At 42.3% G+C, this 24,618-nt stretch overlaps 1 protein-coding gene across 1 annotated transcript; it reads left to right on the top strand.

Moving 5' to 3' along the window:
- The first annotated feature begins 7,267 nt into the window (after positions 1-7,267).
- On the top strand, positions 7,268-23,973 carry LOC115352973 (myosin regulatory light chain interacting protein). The gene is made up of 7 exons (XM_030041830.2): positions 7,268-7,534; positions 8,649-8,839; positions 18,353-18,538; positions 19,287-19,484; positions 19,823-19,987; positions 21,786-22,206; positions 22,573-23,973. The coding sequence occupies exons 1-7, from the start codon at positions 7,448-7,450 to the stop codon at positions 22,660-22,662; spliced, it is 1,338 nt and encodes a 445-aa protein (XP_029897690.1). The 5' UTR covers positions 7,268-7,447; the 3' UTR covers positions 22,663-23,973.
- The last annotated feature ends 645 nt before the right edge of the window (positions 23,974-24,618 follow it).

Raw genomic sequence — 24,618 nt, 5'->3', positions numbered from 1 at the left:
CCCAACAACAAGAATAGGGTTTCTACAATGAGTCTGGTCTCAAACTGGGAAGGTTTTGGAGTAGGAAATGCAGTTCTACTTCACAAAATTATTTATCTAACACAAAAATAGACTGTAAGTCCCTGAGTTGCACATCAGTGGAAGCTGGGAGGGGATTCTGGAGAGTAAGAATAGGAATTTCTTCTTATACTCTTCAATATACCATGAGGTATTGGCCTTGGGTGCTTTGCAGCATATAGGCATCAACAAGTACCTCTCGCATGGTAAGCATGCCGTCTACCACTGGACTAAATCCCCAAGAAACAGGATTCAGGGCTAGGTGAATCCTTGGTGTGATCTGGTGGGATTGTTTTTATGTTCATAAAACGTCCCAGACCAAATACCCTAAGATTGCACTGACATCCCTAACTTTTTTTTTTTTTTTTAATTTTGTGAAGAGCCTTGGGGATGACCACCAGATAATGCTTCATAAAACAGTCAGCTTATGGCCTGTTAGCTGCATGGACAATCTTAGCACATTATTCTGTGTTCACTAGATTCGTAAAGGTGAACCAGCACTGTGGGAAGCATGTCAATCACGCACTTTTTCCATAGAAGCTGATTAAGCACTGTGGACAGTGCAGAGCAGGGGAATATTTTTCAAAAAGTTCAGACAGAGGCATGGTATATATGAGAACACCAAAAGAATCTTCCAGGTAGAAAAGAAAGTGTTTGTGTGTTTATGGATGATGGTGTTTCCCCTAAACAACCGTCACTGTCAGAATAGCTCCTCAATTTTATGCTTCCTTCCATGCTGCTTAGTCGGAAGATCATCATCCACGTGAGTGATGTACATTTGCAACACGACCAGCAGCCTTGACAGTGACAAGAAAGAAGCTAGACATTACCGTTGTGCTCATGCACAGAACAATTTTACCCAGGGAGGTGGTAGCAGAAGAGACTGACTACAATCGTGTGATCCCACTCAGTTTCATTTCAAATCATCCTAAAATGCATTTGTGCTGACCTGGTCCTTGGTTGCTCAGTTTGACACAGAACACAAAGAGACAGTCAGAAAATAAAAAGAAAAAAGGAAAGCAGAACTAAAGTAACAATGGTGTGGTATGTGCTTTCCAGTGCTTTTCTCTAAGGATTTGTGTTAGTGGAAAATATACCTAAACTGGCAGCCTGAGAGAGGCAAGGCTGCCACCACTCCATGCCCCCAGGTCCAACCAGTAGTGAGGCTGAACACATATTCCCAGTAGACACACACGCACAGAGCACGTGTATACACCACAAATATATACACTGCTGGCCATACAGATCACAGACACACAGAGCATTCACACCAACACTGACAGCACCACCAGCCTCATCCTGCTCCCTGCCCCGGCTGAGCAGGACGGAGGTCCGTAAGTGGGAATATATATACAGATCTACAAGGTGGAGCCCTCCAGCAGCAGGGCTTAGACAGTTTGTCCAGTAGCTGCCCCTGGATCCCAGTCTCCCCAGTTGCTGCCACCTGGACATACGAGCTCTTGAGGCTGCCGCCCCACTCCAGCTGCTGGTACGGACCATCGCACGTGCCGGCAGAGCTGTCCAGGACTCCCCTGTTCCCAATAGCCACCCCGCTGTGCTCTCACCCCTACGGACACGCAGCTGCTCTCATACCCAGAGGTGGCCCGTAAAGACCTCCAAACCCATCCGGGACCCCAGCCCACTTTACCTACTCCCTGGCTCCTCTGGCATGATCTTTGCCAGCAATCACACCCACGCTCGCTCCAGTTGCTGCACCACAGACACACTCACAAAGTGAAGAGCCCCTCACCGGAGCACAGCTGAAGGTGGAGTTCAGTAAGGAGACAGGACAGACTGTGCTGGTCAGGAGCAGAACACGGCCTGACAAGCATCCTGTCCAGCCAACTCTTTACACAGATGAATCATTTTATTCCCTTATCCCACACTTGTTACTGCCCAAATCTCCTAAATCCCTCCTTTGTCCTGCCTTTGGTTCCTCCCCTGAACATCCCATAATAAATCCTGTCCAATCCCCAAAAGCTCCCGCCCTGCATCCCCTTATGTCCCCCACACCTCCAGCCAGCAATCCCCCTTAATCCAAGAGGTAACCTGGACAGCTGCTCCCCATGGCTCATGGTGATGGGTTTCATGCCTGGACACTGGGGCTGAGGCTCTGCTGGGACAGCCCTGGGAGGGGACCGGACACGGTCTCCTTTTCTCTTAGTCTTTAATTGGGGTTCCTGCCTGCCATTGTGCCCCCTGTGCTCCTCTGGGCTTACAGAGATGGGCCTTTCATGGCTCTTCTGTGATGGGTGTGGGGTAACCCAACAATCTGTCAATAGCCTATCAAACTGTATGTATTCAAACCTACTTAATATCTCTTATTTAAGCCAAAAAAAAAAAAAAAAGAGAAAGCAGTAAATAGGAACAAGAGAAGAGCATGTACAAGGTACAAGAATAGGGAAACAGAAAGCCAGGGTCTACATCCTTATACTGCTTCTGATTATTATACAAACTGGGATTACAATTAAAAATATTTCGTCATGCAGCCATTCATTCTTGCTAGAACAAAAGGCACCACACACAACCAGCACCGTGAGAAGTCTGTTGGTGTTTACCTTTCCTAGAGAAGGGCAGGCTGCTGTTTTATACAGGGCTACAGAAGCTCATCATTTCTCTAGGTTATTGTCTCCCTCACAGTCTGTAGAGCACAACTTTGGAACCAAGAGCTGGGATAACACAGTACTTCCATGCATGTCTTTAATGTGACTGCCACCACTGGACAGTAAAGATAAATGATAGGTACTTCTAAATGCTTGATGAAGCCTCATCCTGAGCACATGCAGGAGCTGAGCATTTGTAACCTTTCACCTTATAGCATAGTATTCTGTAGCAGTAAAGTATCCTGAATTTGATCAGAATCAATATCACGGGCAACAAGCAACACAAGAGAGGATCTTAGAGAAGATCTTGCATAAACATCTGAGTAGAGACCATAACTATGCTAATGGATTCCTCACAAGATGGAGTATCATGGCAATAGGTTGGATGCAACTACCTGGGAGACCTTGTGAACAAAAATCTGTACAAGGAGAGGCGTTAGCCTTTATTGGAAAGAAGGGCTGATATTGCCATGTTGGGGTCTAAATTCAAAGGTCTGGAACTTATTATTTCCCTTCTCCAAACAACTGGACTTTTTGCAGACTTTCCATTCAAATGTCAGACAAGGAGGCACTACAACTAGTATTTTCTATGTGAAGTAGGATGTGACAAAAAACGAACCTTGTAGAGGGATTACATCAAGCAAAAATAATCAACAAGTGTTAGGCAAGGAAATTTAAATATATTAATGTGTATAAGGTGAATTACTTAGGCACAAATTGACACAATAGCAGAAGACTGACCCATCACAGAGAACCCATCATAGAGATATTACTGTTGTATAGTACATAGCATTTCATGACATACAGCACTGAGGTGACATGTTGATAAGCAATGTTCTTTTACGATACACAAAGGGTGAACATCCATGCTACGAGCAGTTTGACAGTGTACCTCACCGAGTATTGTTGATTCATCAAAGAGACCAGGCAGGAGACTTGTGATGGGTTGACCCTGGCTGGTTGCCAGGTGCCCACCAAAGCCGTTCTATCACTCCCCCTCCTCAGCTGGACAGGGGAGAGAAAATATAACAAAGAGCTTGTGGGTCGAGATAAGGACAGGAGAGATATCACTCATCACTTACCGTCACGGGCAAAACAGACTCAACTTGGGGAAATTAACTCACTTTATTACAAATCAACCAGAGTAGGGTAATGAGAAATAAACCCAAATCTCAGAACACCTTCCCTCCACCCCTCCCTTCTTCCCGGGCACAACTTCACTCCCGGCTTCTCTACCAACCCCCCCCAGCGGCACAGGGGGACGGGGAATGGGGTTTACGGTCAGTTCATCACACGTTGTTTTCTGCCGCTTCATCCTCCTCAGGGGGAGGACTCATCACACTCTTCCCTGCTCCAACGTGGGGTCCCACCCACGGGAGACAGTCCTCCACGAACTTCTCCAACGTGGGCCCTTCCCACGGGCTGCAGTTCTTCACGAACTGCTCCAGCATGGGTCCTTTCCACGGTGTGCAGTCCTTCAGGAGCACACTGCTCCAGCGTGGGTCCCCCACGGGGTCACAAGTCCTGCCAGCAAACCTGCTCCGTGGGCTCCTCTCTCCACAGATCCGCAGGTCCTGCCAGGAACCTGCTCCAGCGCAGGGTTCCCACGGGGTCACAGCCTCCTTCGGGAAACCCACCTGCTCTGGCGTGGGGTCCTCCACGGGCTACAGGTGGAGATCTGCTCCACCGTAGACCTCCATGGACTGCAGGGGGACAGCCTGCCTCACCATGGTCTTCACCACGGGCCGCAGGGGAATCTCTGCTCCGGCGCCTGGAGCATCTCCTCCCCCTCCTTCTTCACTGACCTTGGTGTCCGCAGAGTTGTTTCTCTTACATGTTCTCACTCCTCTCTCCGGCTGCCGAATCTGCCTGTCCCAACTTTTTTTTCCTTCTTAAAAATGTTATCACAGAGGCGTTACCGCTATCGCTGATTGGCTCGGCCTTGGCCGGCGGCGGGTCCGTCTCAGAGCTGGTATTGGCTTTCTCTTGAACACAAGGGAAGCTTCTAGCAGCTTCTTACAGAAGCCACCCCTGTAACCCCCCCCCCGCTACCAAAACCTTGCCAACAAAACCAATACAAGACTGTAAGATGTTTCCTTTTTTTCTCTCAGACGGATCCCAAAGGGTTGCAATGGGCACTTGTCGCAAGAGCTGTCTCCTGTGTGCTGATGCAGGACTCGGTCCTTTACTCCCTTCTGTACAACATGAATAAAATATCACAGAGAGACTGTGAAATGGAATGTATTTCTATGACAGCAGTGTCCAGATGACACCCTTGAAAAGAAATGCTTGTTTTACACAGGGCTTAACCAATCTATGCAATTTACTGCCACAAGCTATTTTTGTGGCTTACGGTTTAGCAGATTTCAAAGCAGGATAACACTTTTACAGACATAATAAGAACACCTGCATTTACATTAAGTCAGATAAAAGGAAAACACAGAGTGGATATTAATATAGAGAGAAAAGGTAAGATCTCTGGGACAAGAATCAACTGTTTCTATTTGTCTGGACAACACCTAGCACAAAGTGAACTGATTCCTAGTATACAAGTAACACGGATAAATAAGTAAAGGCTAATCTATTAGCTATAAGCCAGCTTTAACTGTTTAGTGCTAGAGAAAATATACGAGCACATTATCTCACACATACATAAAGATTTCTTGCACCTTCCTCTGTAACATCTGATCTGAGCTACTGTCAGGGAGAGGATATCAGAATACTAATGGCATGAGTCATCATGGCAGTTTTTGTGTTTCTTCATAACAACTTTAGGACTCCTTTGATTATGACAGAAATCACACAAAATACTCTAACACCACAATATACAGAAGTAAAACTAAAATAAAACTAAAATCTTATTTCCTGCATCCACTCCAACAGAAACTAAAGAACAAGTGAAGAATGCAGGCTTTTCCTTCATACTAAAATATTTTGTGATTTTTTTTTTGTTAGTGGCTAATCCCCTCATGATTAAGCCCCTCCCAAAGAGGGTTTTTTCCCCCCATAAAAATCACAGAGTTGACATAATTTTGCAATTTCGTTCATCTTCCTTTCATGTTATTTCCCTTTTTCTACGCTTCACTCCATGAGTCTGGTCTTTTAAGACTCTAAGCTCTTCAACTTAAACACTATAGACCTGGGCATGAAAATCTGAGCTAGTAAGCGTACAGGTGAAATGCAGCACCATTCAGGTTTGACATCTCCCATCCTGACTCTCACTTGCCTCCTATTGTTCTGCCTGGTTTGAGACTGAGCAGTCTTCTAGTTACAGAGTTCACATGAACAAAACGGATGGCGCTCCATATACTGTGTTTGCAGAGTTCCCAGCAGAATGAGCATCTGTTCCGAGAGTTCCTTTAATACAAATTGAAAATACTAACAACCCTGACAAGCACAGCAGAAATACCCAAACAGAAGCAAGTGACCACGCACACAGGAACAAGCTAATACTCAGCCCTGTGGTGACCTTGTATTAGTGCTGTGGTTTGCTCTTCCTGTTACCCTTCAACTGCATTTTCAGGTCCCCATTTCCTCTCTTAGTTCTTCCCCTGACAGCCTACTCGTTCCTCACCACTGCACTGCTCAGTACTTCTTTGATCTGCATTTCTTTTGGGGAACCTACACAGCGTGCATTTTGTACTTAGTCCTCCTCCCTGTCGTTTCAATTTACATTGTTAAAGCTGCCATAAACTACTTTACTTTATGTACCTTGGGTATGTTTGTCAAACAAATACTTCTAAGGGCTCGCCTGGTGCAGGTGTTCCTCCCCTGGCCAGGAATCACCTACGAGCTTCATACCTACAGAGTTCAACAAGTGTAAAAGCTCCATCATCCATTAGCACGACAGCGCATGGAGGCTGCAATATCACTTGACTGGTTCTTCTTAAGATTTCCACGTTTCCAGTGCTTTGCACGCTGCGTAACCCGCAGTTGGACCGAGGCCAAAGAGAATATTGGGAGAGAGAGAGCATTAATCCCGATGATATTTTCCCCTCAGCGAAAAGGAGTGTTTGCAAAGCCTCGAGATGAGCCATGAACACAAATATTTGGTTGTCGCATAGCTCACGGCCACTGACTCTCAAATTAATTTTGTAGACGGTGCCTGCCGAGTGGGTTTGGTCTCCACCTTCGCTTAGAAGAACTTAGTTTGCTTCGGTTTAACCGGACATAATTCCAGGGTAGAGAAGTTCTGGGCCGTTGCGGGTGACGGCGGCCGAAGGTAATGTGCAGACGCTGGCTGCTGAAGAGGAAGCGGGCCCCGAGGACCGGCTCCTTCGGGCGGCCAAGCCGCCGCGGGCAGGGCCTGCGGGCCGGGCAGGGCCTGCGGGCCGGGCCGGGCCGTTCCGCGCCGGGCAGGGCGGGCGGGGAGGCGGCGAGTCCCGCCGGCGACCCGCGGCGGCTCCGCGTCCCGGCAGGGGGCGCCAGAGAGCGACGGCAACAAACCCGCCCTGCCGGCCGCCGCCGTTTCCCGGGGACGGCGGCGCTGATTGGTGGCGGCGGCGGCGGCCCGCCGCTGCGGCGCCTCGCGATTGGTCCGCAGGTGCCGCTCGGAGGGGGAGGGAGGGGGGAGAGGGAGGGTATATGTGGAGGGAGCGGAGCCGGCGGAGCGCAAGCACTAGGGGAGCGGGGACGGCGGGCTGGGCGCTGGCCGGCTCTGGGCGGGCGGCGTAGGCAGCGGCCGGGGACGCGTACGCGGACGTACCTCCGCCTGTTAGCGACAGCCGCGACTCCCCGCCGGCGGCAGCCGCTCCGGGTGTCCGCGGCGGCGCTGGCTGGCCCCAGCCATGCTGTGCTATGTGACCAGGCCGGACGCTGTGGTGATGGAGGTGGAGGTGGAGGCGAAAGCCAACGGCGAGGACTGCCTCAACCAGGTGAGGGGCCGCGCTGCGCTCTTCACCCCGCCGCCGGCCGGCCCCGGCTAACAACGGGTGGCCGTTGGGCAGCGCAGACCGTTGGTGCCTGACAGGCGCGCGCGAGAGCCGGCGGGCGCGCGTCACCCCTTCCCTCCTCCCCGAGCCGCCGCGCGGAGGGGGGGGGGGGGGGGGGCGCGAGGATCACGGCCTCGGCAGCTCGCGGCGCCCCGGCCGTTGCGGGCGGCGGTGGCGCGAGGCAGGGCCGTGCGGCGGTGGGGGCGGGGAGCCGCCGCCGCAGTGTCGTCGTCCCCCCCCTTCCCTTCTGGGTTTTGTGGGGTTTTTTTCTTTTCTCTCCCCTCCCCCCCCCCCCCCCCCGCCCCGCTCCGTGTTGAATGCAGAGGTTGCTGCATCCCCCCCCCCCCCCCGCCCGCCTCGGGGGTCTCCGGCCCTTCTGCCTTCCCCTGTAGAGCGCGTGTGTGGAAGGGCGGGCCTCGGCCTCATTGCTGCAGCCTGGTCTAACTGTCCCTAGGGTGGGGGGCACCAGTGGGACCCACCGGGCCGGGGTGACGCCGCCCGGGCGGTGCCGAGATGGCCCCCCTGGCCTGCTGGGGCCGTGCCGGCCGAAGCTGTCGTCCAGGTGCTTTCGCCCTTCTGTCGCCACCGCCTCGATGTGGCTGCGGCAGCTGCCGTGAGGATGCTGGAGAGAGCCAAATGTAGCAGCCCAGTCTGTTGGTGGCATCTAAATAAAACTTGTGGGTTGTACTTTTTTTTCCTCCTTCTTGCCTAGCAAGTTCTATTGGCTGTGATGTTGAGTAACAGATATTCTCCTCTTCTGGAAATCCACTGGCCTTCTTAAGTGCCTGTCCTGGGGGCGAGAAGGGGGGATGGAATTTGACCATGGAAGTCCATGTGGTTTTAGGCTAGTGGAGCTATTCCCAATTTATTCTCGGTGTTTGTCTGCATGCTTTTTTGAATGCAACTTAAAATCCAAGTAATTAAGTAATCTTTTGTATAAAGGTGCTCGCAGCAGGATTTCTTTTTTGTGTTTGAGCAATCTGAAACAATACTTGATTCAGGCAATATTTTTCATCGCCATGTTGTAGCCTCATTATAAAGAACCTCTGTGTTTCAGGTTTGCAGAAGGTTGGGAATTATAGAAGTTGATTATTTCGGACTGCAGTTTACTGGCAGCAAAGGGGAAAATCTGTGGCTGAATTTGAGAAACAGGATCTCCCAGCAGATGGATGGTTTAGCCCCTTATCGGTTGAAATTAAGAGTCAAGTTTTTTGTAGAGCCACATCTTATCTTACAAGAGCAGACAAGGTAAGGTAAAGATGATTGTAAGTAGATTCGATTTATTATTTTGTTTTCAATTTCTGTAACTTACGAAAGTGATTAGTTTTTTCTTCCATCTTCTGGTAATCTTGCTTGACTCTTCTGTGTAGTTTTAAAGCCTTAGTGTTGTTTAAATGTGTTATTCCTTTTTTGGGGGGAAAAAAAAAAAGAAAAAAAAAAACCAAGCTGGTAGTATTGTAAGTGTTCTGTAGCTACCAGTAAGTAATGAGTGTAGGTAATTCCATAAGCACTTAGTGCTGAAAGTGAAAGAAACTAAGCTACCAATAGCAAATTATTTATATGGTATTTGCATGTCCGATAGTAACCTCTGTTCAGTAGTGTTACTCTAGGTCGTTCTAAACCACTGGTACAGAAAGGCAGGAAACAATTCCTCCCACAGAGCAAAAAAACTTGCTGAATTCCTTTTTGTCTGGTATTATGTTACAGTAACTTTCAAATAGCTACAGGCCCTTTGAGGCTACAAAAGAAACAGCTGTTTTGCTGCTTCTGGGGCCAGTCCTCTTGACTAAATTGTTATCCTGTTAGTCAATTGTAAGAACTAGTCTTCTAAGATTAGTTGTGAACACTTGTTTTTACTCCTTGAGTCTGATTACCACATGAATTGCAATTGAGTTTTCATTAAAGCAAGCTGTGCACGTGTATATTTAATGCTGACCTTTTAAAACTAATTTTTCCTGTTAGGTTTAGATAGTACAGTTAATATAAATGGGGCAAAGTGAAGTCTAGTGTCTACATGATAATGCCAAACCACGTTTTCACTACTCTCCTTAACTTGGTACTTTCAGAATGAAGACCACAGATACAACATGGTTGTTCTGCACAGAATATTTGTCTAAGGAGGCTGACAGCATGATTTGGTATTTATTTCGTAGGTAAAAGGCTTTGAGTTAGGAGCATGCATATATTGTTTTATTTTTTGAGCTAATGTGCAGGGGAGAGGCTTTTGGGGAGCAGTGGTTTCAGCTCACCAATCTGATTGAAGTTCTCGGAATGCTGTGGAGTTAGACCATAGCTGTCCTATATAATAGCTTTAGTTAGGCAAATGCATTCTAACCAAATTCCAGTCTTGATGTACCTTATTTTGGAAAAATAAATTCTACTGTCCATGGCATATCCTTGGGCTCTTCTTGAGTATTTTTCTTAAAGAAACTTGTCCTCTTATTTAAATATTGTCAATGAGAGTAAGTATAAAACCAAATAACAAAGGATTTTTATGTAGAACAAAAGGAGCAACACAATTTCATACCTAATGAGGCAGAAGAGATTACCCTGAGCATGTTGGATGTGTCTCCACACACAGACCAGATCAGGGTGAATCTGAGGAAACCTAAAGCTGATATGATTGGCATTTTTATGCTATCCTTGGTGATTGTTCAACTTTACAAGGTTTTTGCAGACACCTGTATTCCTGCCTTCAATGCTGTCAATGCAGGACTTGGCAGGCTGTGCAAGTTAATAAGAGAGCTTGAACTGGTGAAACATACCCCAGGGGCCTAAAAGACAGGTTATGTAGCTAGAATGTAACAGAGCTTGTATACCTACATCAAAGTAACAAGTACTTCTCCACCATAAAGATGACTTTAAGAGGTTGTAGGTGGGACAAGCTTTCTTTTACCTATGAATTAAGACTGTTCTAAAACTAGTATTTTTAACAAACAATTTTAAAATTAATTGAGGCTCAGTCATCAGAAGAGATCTATTAAAATTCTGCTTTGGAAATACTTACTTATAATTTTGGAGATTAACAGGCATTGAAACTAATATTTCATGTCACTCTGTCTTGTAAACATGAATGGTCCTGAGGCTTCAGCTAAGCTGTTCAGTCTAAATCCTGAGTATTTTTAGTGTTCTTGCTAAAAACAAATGCAAGTTATAAAACAGTTTGCAATAGCTGCCTTTTATTTGTGTATGCCCAGTAGTCTACATGAAGCAGACCTAGAATTCCATAGTGCCTGTGGTTAATGTATATTTCTGTAGTGCTGACACTGAGTTTCAGTAGATTTACTTTTTTTTTCTACTTGAGTCTGCTTGAGGATTCACATATGCACATAACTGCATTCATATTTAGTTTGCATGTAAGCGTGTGTGGTATCAAGGAGAAGATGAAAAACTTGTTAAACCTGTCACTGAACTTTAAATCAATAGGTAGTATATCACAGAATTGCGAGGATTAGCTGTACAGTTACAGCTGACACCTTGTTTCTTACCTTTACTTGCAAAGTCAGTGTGCTGGTTGATGAAGTAATGCGTGTCCTTGGTTTCCTTTAGCAGTTATGTCCACAACTGATATATAGGGTATTTCTCTTGTCTTGTGTGAAGAAAGCTGAGGAAGTCTCCCAGTCTTTTACTTGCTGCCTCCAATGCTGTTTTTGCATATAAATTAGATGCATGTTGAGACTGCTTTTGAAATGTGGGAGCTGCAAGTAATTCTAAACTTTGTTGATATGCTTCATCTGATGATAATAGTGAATGTTGTGACTGAGTTGTTACCAGGTTTTTTCTATGTACTTTGGAAGCTTTGTCAACCCCAGTTGTACTGCTTCATTAGAGATCCTTGTCTTGCACTTAAATTTAAAACTCAGGTGTGTGTTTGAAGAAACTTAATGCTCAGGTTTCTACATGCTGTGTGAAAAGCTCATCTGGCAACTGAACATCAACCTCTGCTTCTGTTATCTTTAATCAGTGTGCAATCCAGTGGAAGATCGCAACCTCATGCATTTTAATCTTCCTATGCAAGGGAGCCTTCTTGCTACTGAGTGCAAAGGCAGAGCAGGTTGTAATTGTACCTTTGACCACTGTGGCAAGAAACCACCTCACCATGTGCGTTGTGAATGGGAGAATTGCATGGGGAAAAAAACCTCATTGCTACACTTTCTTCCCTTTAACAGGGTTAATAGTGGTTTATTTCTATTGTTCTTTGGATCTCAGTGTCTAATTTTTTGTTTGACTGCCTGGTACTGAATTTCACCACAGGATTTTGTAGTTTATAGTTGTTTTCAGTGGAATGAAAGTGCTTCAGTGTGAGAATGCTATTCAAATTTAATCTGCTGCTGTCAGCTGGAGTTTTACAAACAAGTCTGAAATGTGAAGAGTGTGCTTGTTTAGAGGAGTTTGAATAACTATACGGTTTTCTGAATGGAAAATGACTGAAGTGGCTTGAAGAGGACTTATCTTTTCGCTTAAAGATACATGTGGTGGCCCAAGATCCAGATCATAAGCTCTGGCTTATGCCACGTTCGCTTTCGTGGGTTTCTGTATGTCTTGGTAGGTAATGCAACAGTTGGTAAAAAGTAAAGAGCAGGGTTTTTGTCAGAGTGATCGATGGGTGTTTTTTTGTATCACATGTTGTGAAGCTCCGAGTTACTTCAGTGCGGAGCTGGGGCTTGGAGAAGCGATAGTACCAGCCAGGCGGAGTTTTCGGGGAACTTTGAGACGGGGGGGGGGCGGCGGGGCGCGGCGCGGTGTAAGGCCGGGGCGGGCAGTGGCCGGCAGTGACCTCGGCCGGCAGCCGCGGGCGGGCCGGGCGAACGGGCGGCCGCGGCGCTGGGACTCGGCCCAGCGGCCTGGGGAGCTCGGCTCCCCGTTGGCCTGCACCTCGTCTTGTCCCGGGGCGGGCAGTGCTGCTGCTGCTCAGGCTTAAAAGCTTTCTTTGTGAGACGTGATGGGGCGGGGAGGTCTTGCCGCTTGCATCCACCTTAACAACGAGCGTGTTTGCCGAGCCGCGCGAGAGGCAAATTGTGCCAAACGGTCCTCCAGGAGAACAATGGTTTTAAGTCTGGCAGGATAAAGTCAACGTTGCTGCGATCGCACAATGGTAGAAATAATTTTGAAGTGAATCGTTTTTTGAGCAATGTACGATTTACCCAGATGTACTTCAAAACGGGCAAAGTTATTTGTCTTGTGTAATATGACTGAAAATCGAATATACTTGCATAAGCCATGACAATTTAAAACAACATATTGGATTCTAACAAGCCACACAATCTCATGAAGCATTCGAAAGAGCTGTGTTTTGCAAGCCTTGAGATAGGCAGTTATTGTTTTGGAAGCTGTCGAAAGTTCTGTGTGATGTTTTCCAGTATCTGAATTTTATTTACCAAGTACATTGTTTTTGCAGTGTTATCCAGTTGTATTCATGAATTAGTTAAAATTAAGAACTGGCTTGTTGAATATTTTGAGCAGTTAGATACATGTAGTAGGTAGAAAATCAGAAAAACCATCCTATTATCCTATAGCATTGGCTACCCAGTGCAGCAGTGTCATGGTATTTGTTACAATGCAATAAAGCAGTCTGCTGTAATAGACACCAGGGTGAGTTTAATGGGTCTGTTTGTCTAAATCAGAGTTGAATTGCAGTTGGTAACCTTTCACCCACTCTGCCGAGAGCAAATAAGAACAAAGATACTGAGGAACATAACTGTAACTGCAATGGCTTTGCTTGTTCAAATGGAGTGGCCTTATATATGCTTTTAAAAACAGAATTATAGTCTATAGATCTTTGTCAATATATTTTTAGGGAGAACAATTATGCCTCCTAATTTTGATTCCTTTAGACTGCAGAGTTGTAAATTTACTTCACAGTAGGAAAGAGCCTTACCCTGTGGTAAGGAGTGTCATACACCAAAGAGAACAAACAGTTCCTTGGGACTTATGCTAAGATTCTTGCCAGTAGTCTGGCAAGAGAAAGGGTTCTTTTGGCCATACTTCTAGCTTAGGAGTCATTAGTCATATACAGATACTTTTATTGGTAAAGGATTGGTGTTTTTCACTTTTTCCACTGACAACTGAGTCTAGAGCTTAAAAGCTTTTAATATTGTCTTCAGATTTCTATTTGCCCTGTTTTCCTTTCCTTGCTTAAAGTAGTAGAAACAAAGTTTTCAGTGCAGAATTTTGATTCCTAGTGCACATAATTGTCTTCAATGAGTTAAAGATAAATTAATCTTGTATTATGTATACTCTACACTTTTCATAGTACTTATTTGTTGGGGTTGTTATTGCCAGTTCAGTTGTGTGAACACTTAACTAGGTGATTTGCCTCCTGTAGGGATTTCATTGTGATGAAATACTGACACATGTTTCTGGTAGTGCTCTTCAGTATAGTCAGACTGCAAAAATTGCTTCAGAAGGAGGCAAAAAGCAATTGATATGATATCTAGGTTTGACTTTGGTAGCTGTAGTTTATTCTAAAATGGGCTATCTGCTGAAATCTTCTTGCAGCCCCCCCTTCCTACATTTGTATCAAATTATTTATGTGCAACTAAAACACATTAATCGCACTGTACATTTGACTTTACTGACCATTTTAATATGCCCATAGAATTTAAATTGTATAAAAAGCACTGGGGCAAAAACAAGGATACAAAATGAACATAAAATCACCAGTGTAACTAGTGCTTGAAGAAAGCATGTGATCCTGTTCTAATTCTAAAAGTGCTTTTTCTTCTTTCGGAAGGGAAGAAATTCTGCCTGGGCAGTGACTAATGAAGTATAGCTTTGGCAAACTTGGATGTTTTGTCCTCTAATCAGTATTTCTATGTACTGTTTTGAACTACCAAACTCAAAGAAAATGTTCCATAATTGAATATACGGGAATATCTAGCTAGCATGAGGTTTGGGGGCGAAACTAAGGCTGGTTTAGGTTGTACAGACTGTCTTTTGTACTAATGCTGTCATGTGTAGAACTTGAGCTGCAAGTGCAATGGAAAGTTCTGTTTGTTCTTAAAGCTGCCACTAGTTGTTCAATGTCCCAACATGTCTGGCAGATGTTAAGATGACTAGGAGCCACAATAATTGGTTGCTAAAGTTCAGAGTTGTGAAGACTTGTTTTCTATGAAGATTTAAAGGTGAAATGGAACTTTGGCAAGAGTAGTAACAAAGCTGCAGAATGTGCTAAGAGAATATTGAGGTGGGTGGGGTAGGAAACATGCCTTTTGTCTGACTTGAGTTACTTGTCAAGTCTATAACAGTTAATGTGTCATGTATAACTGAAGTGGTGAATAATGCAGAAACAAAAACAATTTGTTTCTTATATAGTGCTCAAACTTAGACATTCTACTAGTGGTGTTGTGAATGTAACCTTTAAAGGACTTTAGTTAGAGACAGTTCAGTTCTTAGTTTTAAAACAGCTCATTGTTTTAAAACTTGCTTGGTGAAAATTCCATTAGGCATAAAATACTAACACTGAAATAATTCCTTGAAAAACTGAGTACACTTTTACTGCACAATCTGAATATCTTCAGAGGTGGGAAAAGCTTTAACAATTTTTTCATTGTATCTAGATATTCCTAGAGAGAGGAGGGACAGTGGATTTAGTGCTATTAAGTGATTAGGTCACAATATAATTTACAAAAACTTACATAAATAGTTTCTGGTAACTAATAGAATCTGTAATAAGGCCAGGTTTTCTATAGATGATCTGTTGGGTCCTTTAGACTTGGCAGAATTAGATAAGGAACTGCCTCAAGGCTTCTGATGCTTTAGTTTTGCTTGACTGTACTCAGCAATAAAAGCACATTCTTTTGCCTTTTTGTTTTAAGATCAAAAGACTTTTTTTAGATTTGTGTACAGGGAAAAGAAGTCTGCTTTTGTAATCAGATTTTGGCTGGTGTCATGTTTTGAACCTTGAAGAGGGATGATTTTGCAATGGATATTAGTATAACTTTGGAGAAGTGTAATCTTAGGCTGGATGGGCTAATCAGAATCTGCACTAATCAGAATCACTTTTTCAGATGTATAAAATGTTTGCAACCCTCACTATCTTTCAATTTCTAGGTGCTTATCCTTCCTCAAACACACTTAAGGACTCAAAATAAAGAAAATGGTGAATTTGCTACTTGAACTTTGGTTCAGGGCGGCTGCTGTAGCAGATCAGTATGAAGTCATTCACTGTCATTCAAAAACTCATTTCACTGTCAGGCGCTATGTTAACTAGTTTCCGACCTATTATGGGTGCAGTGTAGGCAATGGGCTTGGGCCAGCAATGGATTCTCTAGGTGCAGACCAATGACTTTGAGAGGGACTGTTAAATACAGGTGTTTGTCTGTTTTCTCTGACTCAGTAAAATAGCTTACCATAGTGTAAGCCAGGACATGAACTTGCATAGTTTTAGTTACTTTGCAATAACTGTCCTTTATACATGCCATACCTTTGTCCCCTTTATCAGAAAAGTGCAAAGTAGTTTAGATGTTTTCCCTGATGTGATAGGAGCTCGTTATGGGAAGCTACTGTACATTAGCTGATGTGATGCTATTTCACATTGTACATTAAACTTGTCTACCTATGCCATTACTGGCTTTTTAGTGTTGGAATGTGACAAGCTGTGCTTCTGCTGTAGTTGTTTCTGTAATGCATCTGTATTTGTAGGAGCAATCTTTTGTTTTTCAGCTCCCCTCTTGATGTCAATAAGGCCTTCCCAACAAGGGGAGAAGACTGACTTTTCCCTGTGTAGTCAGTGCTGTTGTATGCATAAAATAAACTGAAGATAAAAACATTTAGGTGTGGTAGTTGTAAACATGCTTCAGCTAATGAGAATAAAATTGTCAGATATTTCTTTGAAATACTGTATGTGTAATTAGTACATAGTTATAATGACTGGAAAACCTGTTCTGAAAAGAGGATCAAAAGTGCATGAAAAGCCATTTATTTTATGAAATGTTGATTGGAATTAGGGAAATGCCTACTATTTGAATTTGTTTCGGCCATAGTGTTTTAGTAATTCATCAAATACTTTGTCTGGATTTATGGACTGAGCCCAAATAGGAGTGTGTACAACCAATGCATTTTAAAAGCCACTGATATGCCTTTCTGTGGCCCAAGCCAAAAAAGTTACAAATTAGCAAGGTAGGAGAAAGGGATTGGAGCAGAGGTTTGGGACTTGCTCAAAAAAAATCCTAAACAAGGAATAACTTGCTAACAGTGGGGACAACTGTACTGTTTGAAGCTCTGGTCCTCTTGCCACTGAAACTTGTATCCTGCACAGAGCAAGGATATTGGCTTCCACCAGACACCCACTAGAACTACTGAAGTGTAGATTGATGTCTAGACATCAGAGTGATGCAATTAAGCACCTTTGTCACAACTGCAATGAAGCTCTAGCATGCCTCAAACTGCTTGCAAAGGGAGGTGTTGGACCTGTGATTTGTTGCAGGAAATGGATTGTAGGGCAGCTTATGGGGTAATTTAATACCTAATTTTTCCTGATTGCAAAAGTTCTGGATATGGGGCATCTTTTGGGCCAGTATTTTCTTAGCTGCAGCATTTACTGTACTAGAGCTAAGAATGAACACAAATTTTGTAAGTTATGTAATAATTCGTAGTGCTGAAAAAGTAGGTTTATTTGCCCTGTTCTGCAATGGAGTTGTAGAGTGCTACAACAGGCTATACATAAGATATTACCCAAAATTCCTGTTGGAAGGAAAGCTAATCACTTACTAGCATCTTCAAGTTGAGATGAGTGATTCAATACAGATTCTTAAGAAAAGTGCATTACACTTAATTTTGGAAAAGTAAAATGTAAATGTCCTATTACTATGGAAGCTAAGACACATCCCTGTGCATACTAGGCTTCGTTTCTTGAAAGATTTTTTTCAGTGATATGTAACTAATTCTGCATCTGGTTTCCATAAATATGTTGAGTCTTAAGAACAAATGCTAATAAATTTTTATTGTCTTCCCTGAGGGGAGATAAGGATGAATTTATAGCATTTAAGGTAGACTATAGGGGAAATTAGCAGGCTGCTGTTAGTGTTGGTGGAAATTTTGATTTTTCTAATTAACTGACCTATTAGATAATTAAGAGCAGCTTTGTGAGTTTTCCAGCTAGTTGTCAAACCTGCCTTGATCCCAAGTGGAAAGCTTGGTCTGACAAATGTGCTTACACAGTAGTTTTTGTATTTTATTCCACAATGCCTTTTCAGATGTTCCAAGTTATTCTGTTAATCATGTCACTGGCAAAAGCACCATCTTACCTTTGACTGTGGTGGCAGAGGCATTTCAGCTGTGTAGAGAAAGTGTGACTTCTCCTCTTGCTTGATAGATGTGTGTATGCTGGTTTGGGCTGGTCTTCACAAACTTGCTTTTCTGAAATGCAGAATAACTTGTAAATGGCAACCAAAGAAATTTAAACATAAGAAACTAATCCAAATATATTTCATTGATATTTCACTCACTAAATTGAAATTACTAAGTGGCCTTAGGAGTTAAAGCAGTTAAGAACATGGTGTTGAAGTGCTCATTTCTTTTAATAGTGCTTTTAGATACCATCTTCAGTTGTAGCCTCATCTTTAAGTGTAAGTGAATAATAAGATGGAGTCCCTTTTCTTTCTCTTGTGCCAGACTTTCTCTACTTGGTACATTAATTGAAAATTCTTGATTACCAAACTAATGGTTACCAAACATATCTGAGATGTTATTTGATACATATCTTGATTACAAACATCTTTTAACATTTTGTGTAAGCAAACATTTCTGATTCCATTGCAGGCATATGTTTTTCTTGCATATAAAAGAAGATCTTCTCGCTGGTAATCTTCAGTGTTCTTCAGAGCATGCAATTGAACTTAGTGCATTGTTGGCACAGATGAAGTTTGGAGATTATAACCAGAACACTGCCAAGTACAATTATGAAGAGTTGTGTGCAAAAGAGCTCACCACTACCATTTTAGAGAGGTAAAAAGAACACAGTGATATAACCTCCTTTTTGGAGACCAAAAGCATAAGATTGTTAGGCCCTTAATTGCTGATGCTATAGTGTATCTTGCGGTGTTAAAAATAGCTTGGGTAGCTTTGGAGATCAAAATACAACCTGAATGTTTAACTAATGTTCTGATTTCAGTTCATTTTTAGGTTTGCTTATGAGTATTTTATTATTTTGAGCAAAAGCTGTTGAACTCTAGTACTTGGGGAAATACAGGTATCTAAATACTTGGAGCAGGGTAATCAAATTGCGAGTATGTCTTAGACCTACACTTGTGAAAGAAAGTAACAAGAATTTATGTGGTTTAGTACCCTTACACTGAGAAGTAAACAGGATTCCTGAAACACCTTGATTCCTGAATATCAAGAAACTTTCAGTGTGTCATGCTTTTCTGTAGACTTTTTTAGTTATGACCTTAGTGGTTGTTCAGGTAAATATGTTGGGTGTGGGGCGGGCTGTTAGTTGGAAAGCCTTGATTACATGTAGCTTTTTCATTTCTAACCAAATGCACAGTATTGTGTCCTGAACATTCTCAGGATGTTTTGGTAATTGTCACTTCCAGTTCATGATTACTGGAAATCTATAGCCAGATAAGGCGGGTCAGGAGCATTTAATAATCTGTTTAACTAGGTCATCTAAAAACCCATGTTAAAACAAGCTGCTGACAGTAACAGTGCATACTTGAGTTATTTCACCTATCCTTCATCTTTTTATCAACAGCATTATTGCAAAGCACAAGGAGCTAGAAGGTTTAAGTCAAGCTTCTGCTGAATACCAGGTTCTACAGATTGTTACAACGCTGGAGAACTATGGGGTAGAGTGGCATTCAGTGAGAGATAGTGAAGGGCAAAAACTCCTTATTGGTGTTGGACCTGAAGGCATATCCATCTGTAAAGATGACTTCAGTCCTATCAACAGGTATGTGTTTTGTGGAACCATTTTCATCTTCCATTTTTCAGAAGTACTGAGTATTCCTCTAGTGTTTACATAAATCTACAAAACTGCTCTATGAATTACTAAAAGGAGCTATTGGGACATGAGGTCTGAGGACACTACCTGCTTATAATCCAGATGACAACTGGCCTTAATACTCTTGATTTTTACATGTATCTTTGAGGTGGCATGTTCAATCCATCATTAGAGACAACAGTCAGAGATCATTGTAACTTCTGATAGAAGTGCACTGTAGTAGCTTGTGGAAAATGCCCTTATCCTTAAAAGCTAAATAACCTTTCTTTTTTTATATTCACTTATAGGATTGCTTATCCGGTTGTTCAAATGGCAACTCAGTCTGGGAAGAATGTATATCTGACTGTTACCAAGGAGTCCGGTAATAGTGTAGTTCTCTTGTTTAAGATGATCAGTACAAGGGCAGCAAGTGGACTCTATAGAGCAATTACAGAGACACATGCATTTTACAGGTCAGTATTGCCACTAGAGTGAACTGCTGCTGGTCTTCTCCACAGTATTTGAATTAAGTGCTTAAGTGGCCAGCAGTCTGACTGCACTTCAGAAATTCTCTGCAAAATTTCACTGTCTTTGCAGCTTCCACTTTCTTCTTAAGCTGAACAGGTTTTTGCTGCTTTCCATTTTGTGGGGTGGGAGTACAAGACAAGTAAGCAAAATTTTTTCAGTTACCACTACAAATAACAGCACTTCAGAATATAAACTTACTGTGTTCTTTGATACTTCATAAACAATACATATGGGTTTTGTCCCTGTGTAAGAGGGAGGATGAGAGAGCAAAGGAGAAAAAATTCTGTCCTTCAGAATATGTAGGTGTAGCTCTTGCCTGTGTTCTCCTTGTTTCTCCTTTATTTGGTTCCTCCAGTTGCTAGAAGTTATCTGTATGCCACCTTCCCCTCCCACGTATTTAAATCTTCCTACAATTCCCCTGTCCTTGCTCACATGCCCAGGATTTTGTTTCATGCAGGCAGCTATCCATTGTCTTTATCCTATTGTTCTTTGATGTTCTTTGAGGTAGGGGTGCTATAATCGTTTGTTGATGGCTGATTTTTTTAGAACCCCTTTTCATTCCTACTGTGAGGTGCAACACTGATCAGTAGAACTGTCAAAGACACTTAGTAGTGTGTTCTTGAAATTAACTACCATGTATCAGTTTCGATTACTTTGTAAGAAGAATTGTACTTAAAGCAGAGGAAAGTACATACACTATGCAAAGACCTGTCCAGCTTCTCAAATTAACAACATTTTAATACAGTTACAGCAATTAACAACAACTAGTTGCCTTACTAACCACTGCAGCTAATCAGCAGCTAACCACTGCTTATTTTGTGAACCTGATGTTAAGCATGTCTTGTTCTGCTTTGTAATTATATGCCCTTGCACTGCTGTTTTGCACTCTTCATACTTTTTTCCAGGCTATTAAATCATTATATAACTTCTTAAACAGTCTTAACTTTGATCTTTGTCTCTGCTTGTAACTTCTGCTGTCCTTCGTAGTTTCTGATTTTAATTTAAGCAGAATTTTAGTTAGGCGATGGCATTTGGCCATAAGCTTAGATCTTGGACCTTAGGCCCTGTGACACTGTAGTCCTTATGTTCTGTGTTTGTGTCGTCTTTCCTATGTTGTCCAGAGAAGTGCTAGGTCTCAATAGGCTTCTGCAGATTTAACTGTATCACTGAAATATGTGACAAGCATGGTTAGGGTAGCTGAAATACTCGGTGGCAAATACAAATGCCTTAATTTGTCTACACTGCATTCTCACTGGTTCCCTTCAGATGATATGAGTATATAAAGTACTGAGTGGAAATTTGGTTAAAGACATTATTTGACTCTATGCTAAAATTTTTTGAGAGCCTGTCTAAAGAAAGAGGTGGTATGCCAAAGACTATTAATTGGAATTCTTTAATGCAGTGTTTGGAAATTACCATGTAAAGAGGTGTTGCCAAGCTGAACTGTGGATGAAGCAAGTGTTGGCTGTTTATGTTAGCATAATGCCTTAAGTCCCTTCCATAGGCTGACTCCGTTTTACTAGACATGTCACACTTTTGAAGATGTAAAATAACTGTCGCTTTTCCATTTTGTACTTTTCAAAGTAGAGTTGTCATGCAAACAACATTCAAGATCTTAAATATTACCTCAGACTGCTCCATTTAGTTTCAGTGCTGTTACTTCAACTTTGGGAACAAATTATTGTAGGGATAGGTTTATTGGTATTAACTAACCAAGTTTGCATTTGTCCTATTGTTTTATAGGTGTGACACTGTCACCAGTGCTGTCATGATGCAGTATAGTCGAGACTTAAAGGGCCACCTAGCATCTCTATTCCTGAATGAAAACATTAATCTTGGTAAAAAATATGTCTTTGACATTAAAAGAACATCAAAAGAAGTTTATGATCATGCAAGGCGAGCTCTTTATAATGCTGGCATTGTGGATCTTGTTTCAAGAAGTGACCAAACCCCACCAAGTTCCCCCCTTAAGTCTTCGGAAAGTAGCATGAACTGTGACAATTGTGAGGGTCTTAGCTGCCAGCAAACGAAAGCTCTGCAAGAGAAGTTGCGGAAGCTAAAGGAGTCCATGCTTTGTATGGTGTGTTGTGAAGAAGAAATAAATTCGACCTTTTGTCCCTGTGGCCACACAGTATGCTGCAAGCCCTGTGCTGCCCAATTACAGGTAATTGCAATGCCATTAAGATATGAGTTACCAAATAATGTGGAAGTTTTGGTTTTCTGTATATTTAAGTCATGGATTAATATGTTTATGTTGATATTCCAGTAAAACTTATTTTTAAAATTTTGTTGTAAACTAATTCCAAAGAACATTGTGTTTAGAAGATGTCTTTGAAAGATAAGTTTTAGCTGTGCTAACTTAACTTGTGGTGAGGGTAAGGATTAGCTGCATGTTTCTCACAATACCCTGTTTTAAATATGGAGATTATGGAAAAGTGCTTTGTTATTGTGTAAATGGAAGGAAGTCTCCAATAAGTGTAGAGACTCAAAATTTGAAGTAAACTAATTTCCTAATGTTTTTCCTTTCCAGTCGTGTCCTGTTTGCAGATCTCGTGTAGAGCATGTCCAGCATGTGTACTTGCCAACCCACACCAGTCTTCTCAATCTGACTGTGATATGATCTACGTATACACTTTAAAACCCATCATGTACTTTTTAAACTGCACTAATATGAAATGCAACCATTGATTGTGAAGAAGGCAATCACTCTGGCACCTATCCACGATCACAAGCAAAAAATACTGCATTTTTAAACATAAATATTCTTTGTTCAGCATGTCCAAAATGGTTTGGGACATCTTTTGAGACCAGAAGTGTAATCGATTCATTTTACTTAAAAGGAGAATGATGCATAAGTTTGTAGCATGGCAGTGTTGCCACAAAGCTAGGTAACCCTGGAGAAATGTGGTGTCCACATATTGATATACCCAGCGGGAGCAATGCAGCCTTTTGTTTTACACTCTCTAAATCCTTTTTAGTACAGTCATTCCATTTATTTTAATAGTAAGACTAGCTTTTACAGTATCAGTTTAGTATGGCTCATAGTTTCTGCTTTTAGTAAACTGCTTTAAAGAGGAGAGAACTTCTTTTAAAAAAAAAAAAATTGGTTCTTAAACTGAAGTTACAAGGCTTCATCAAGCAGCTGTGTTTAACTCAGAATTCTATTAAATAGAAAACAATTCTGAGAGAAGAGCTTTGGAAGGGTAGAACAAGTTTGTTAATCTGAGTGTTGAGGGTGGGTCAGCAAAGTCTTCTGGCTGGCAATGTCCTGTGGAAGCACTGTTCTGGGACTTCCTTCACAGCTCTCAATGGGCAAGGTGCTCGCAGGTTTCCCTCATCCAACTTGGCTGGTGATCTCAGGAGCTGCAGTCAGCTGCCCTTTAAGTTGGAGACTAATCAGTTTGGAGACTGATTTTAAACTATTAAACATGTACCGTTAATTTCTAAAATAAGGGTTGTGTATAATTTTAAATGCTTTCTTCAGTTAACATCTTTATTGGGTAGGTCATTTCCTGCTAAAATGTTTTTAATCTCCACCCCCCTACTTGGGCATTTTGGGCTCTGGTTTCCTAGTGTATTCTCCAGGGTACAGAGGGAACTAGAGACCATGTTTGGGTGCAATACTGGCTTAATCAAAGCTAGAAAAGTACACTGTCACTTTACTGAAATTTTCTGACTATACTTTTCATATTGCCTTAATGTAGCAGTAATGTGTGTTTATGCATCTGTTTCTTTGCACAGACATTTTGTCAAAATATTAAAACTCTACTTTTTTATGACACATTAGCATATAAACCTTACTCTAAGAGGGTATTTATTTTTTCACTTTGTAAAGAAAATTTTGTTTCCTCATGAAGCAAGAGCTTTGTCCTATATCGTAGGCAACTTCTGTCTTTTTATATTCAGATTAATAAAGGACTTTAAAAATCTACTTTGTGCTATTGATAAGACTTTAATTTTGTTCTGAAATTCATCTGAGTTGTTACTGAACTGAAAATACAGTATGAAGTATTTTCATGTTTACAGTCTTGAATGTTGTGTCATGTTTTAAGTGGTAATGAAGCTTCCTTAGGTGCATGCAAATTTCAAGAGAGGGAAGATGACTGACATGGTATAACCATCTTTGTTCAGGCAGTGTACTTTAAAAGAGCTGACATATTCCAACTGTAAAATAGCCTTCAGAATTAACTTTGTGAAGAACTTTTCTTACAGTAAATTGCCCCAAATGTATGCAGTATATTCCAGTGAGATGAGAGAAATGAAAAAATGCAGCTTGAGAGCAGAGAGTTGGAGTTTCAGCAGTCCTCTCTAAGGAAGTTCTTAATTACAGATGCATTGGTGTCTTTTTTGACTGAAACTGTTCATATTTACTAACTTATGACTCTGCGTTCACATTCTTGAAGAGATGGTGCTTGGGTACTTCCAGCATGGTGCTCTGGCTTAGCCCCACTGGTAAGCTGAAGGCTGTAAGACAGTGCTGGGATCAGCCCAAAGTTCTCTGGAATCCATGGGGCTCTATTCTGGTGAGTGTGAACTGAAGTCACTTTAACTATGACCTGTTAAAGTGATTTTATTG

This window comes from Aquila chrysaetos, chromosome 18 (genome assembly GCF_900496995.4).
Source record: "Aquila chrysaetos chrysaetos chromosome 18, bAquChr1.4, whole genome shotgun sequence".
Classification (NCBI taxonomy): Eukaryota; Metazoa; Chordata; class Aves; order Accipitriformes; family Accipitridae; genus Aquila; species Aquila chrysaetos.
The sequence above is the reverse complement of the archived record's forward strand: the minus strand, read 5'-3'. Positions and strand labels throughout refer to the sequence as shown.

Bases quoted from the DNA above. Each gene is read 5' to 3' on its own strand.
- LOC115352973 (XM_030041830.2), top strand. From the start codon at position 7,448: ATGCTGTGCTATGTGACCAGGCCGGACGCTGTGGTGATGGAGGTGGAG. The intron at 7,535-8,648 runs GTGAGGGGCCGC...TCTGTGTTTCAG, and splicing joins GCGAGGACTGCCTCAACCAG to GTTTGCAGAAGGTTGGGAAT. The intron at 19,988-21,785 runs GTCAGTATTGCC...ATTGTTTTATAG, and splicing joins GAGACACATGCATTTTACAG to GTGTGACACTGTCACCAGTG.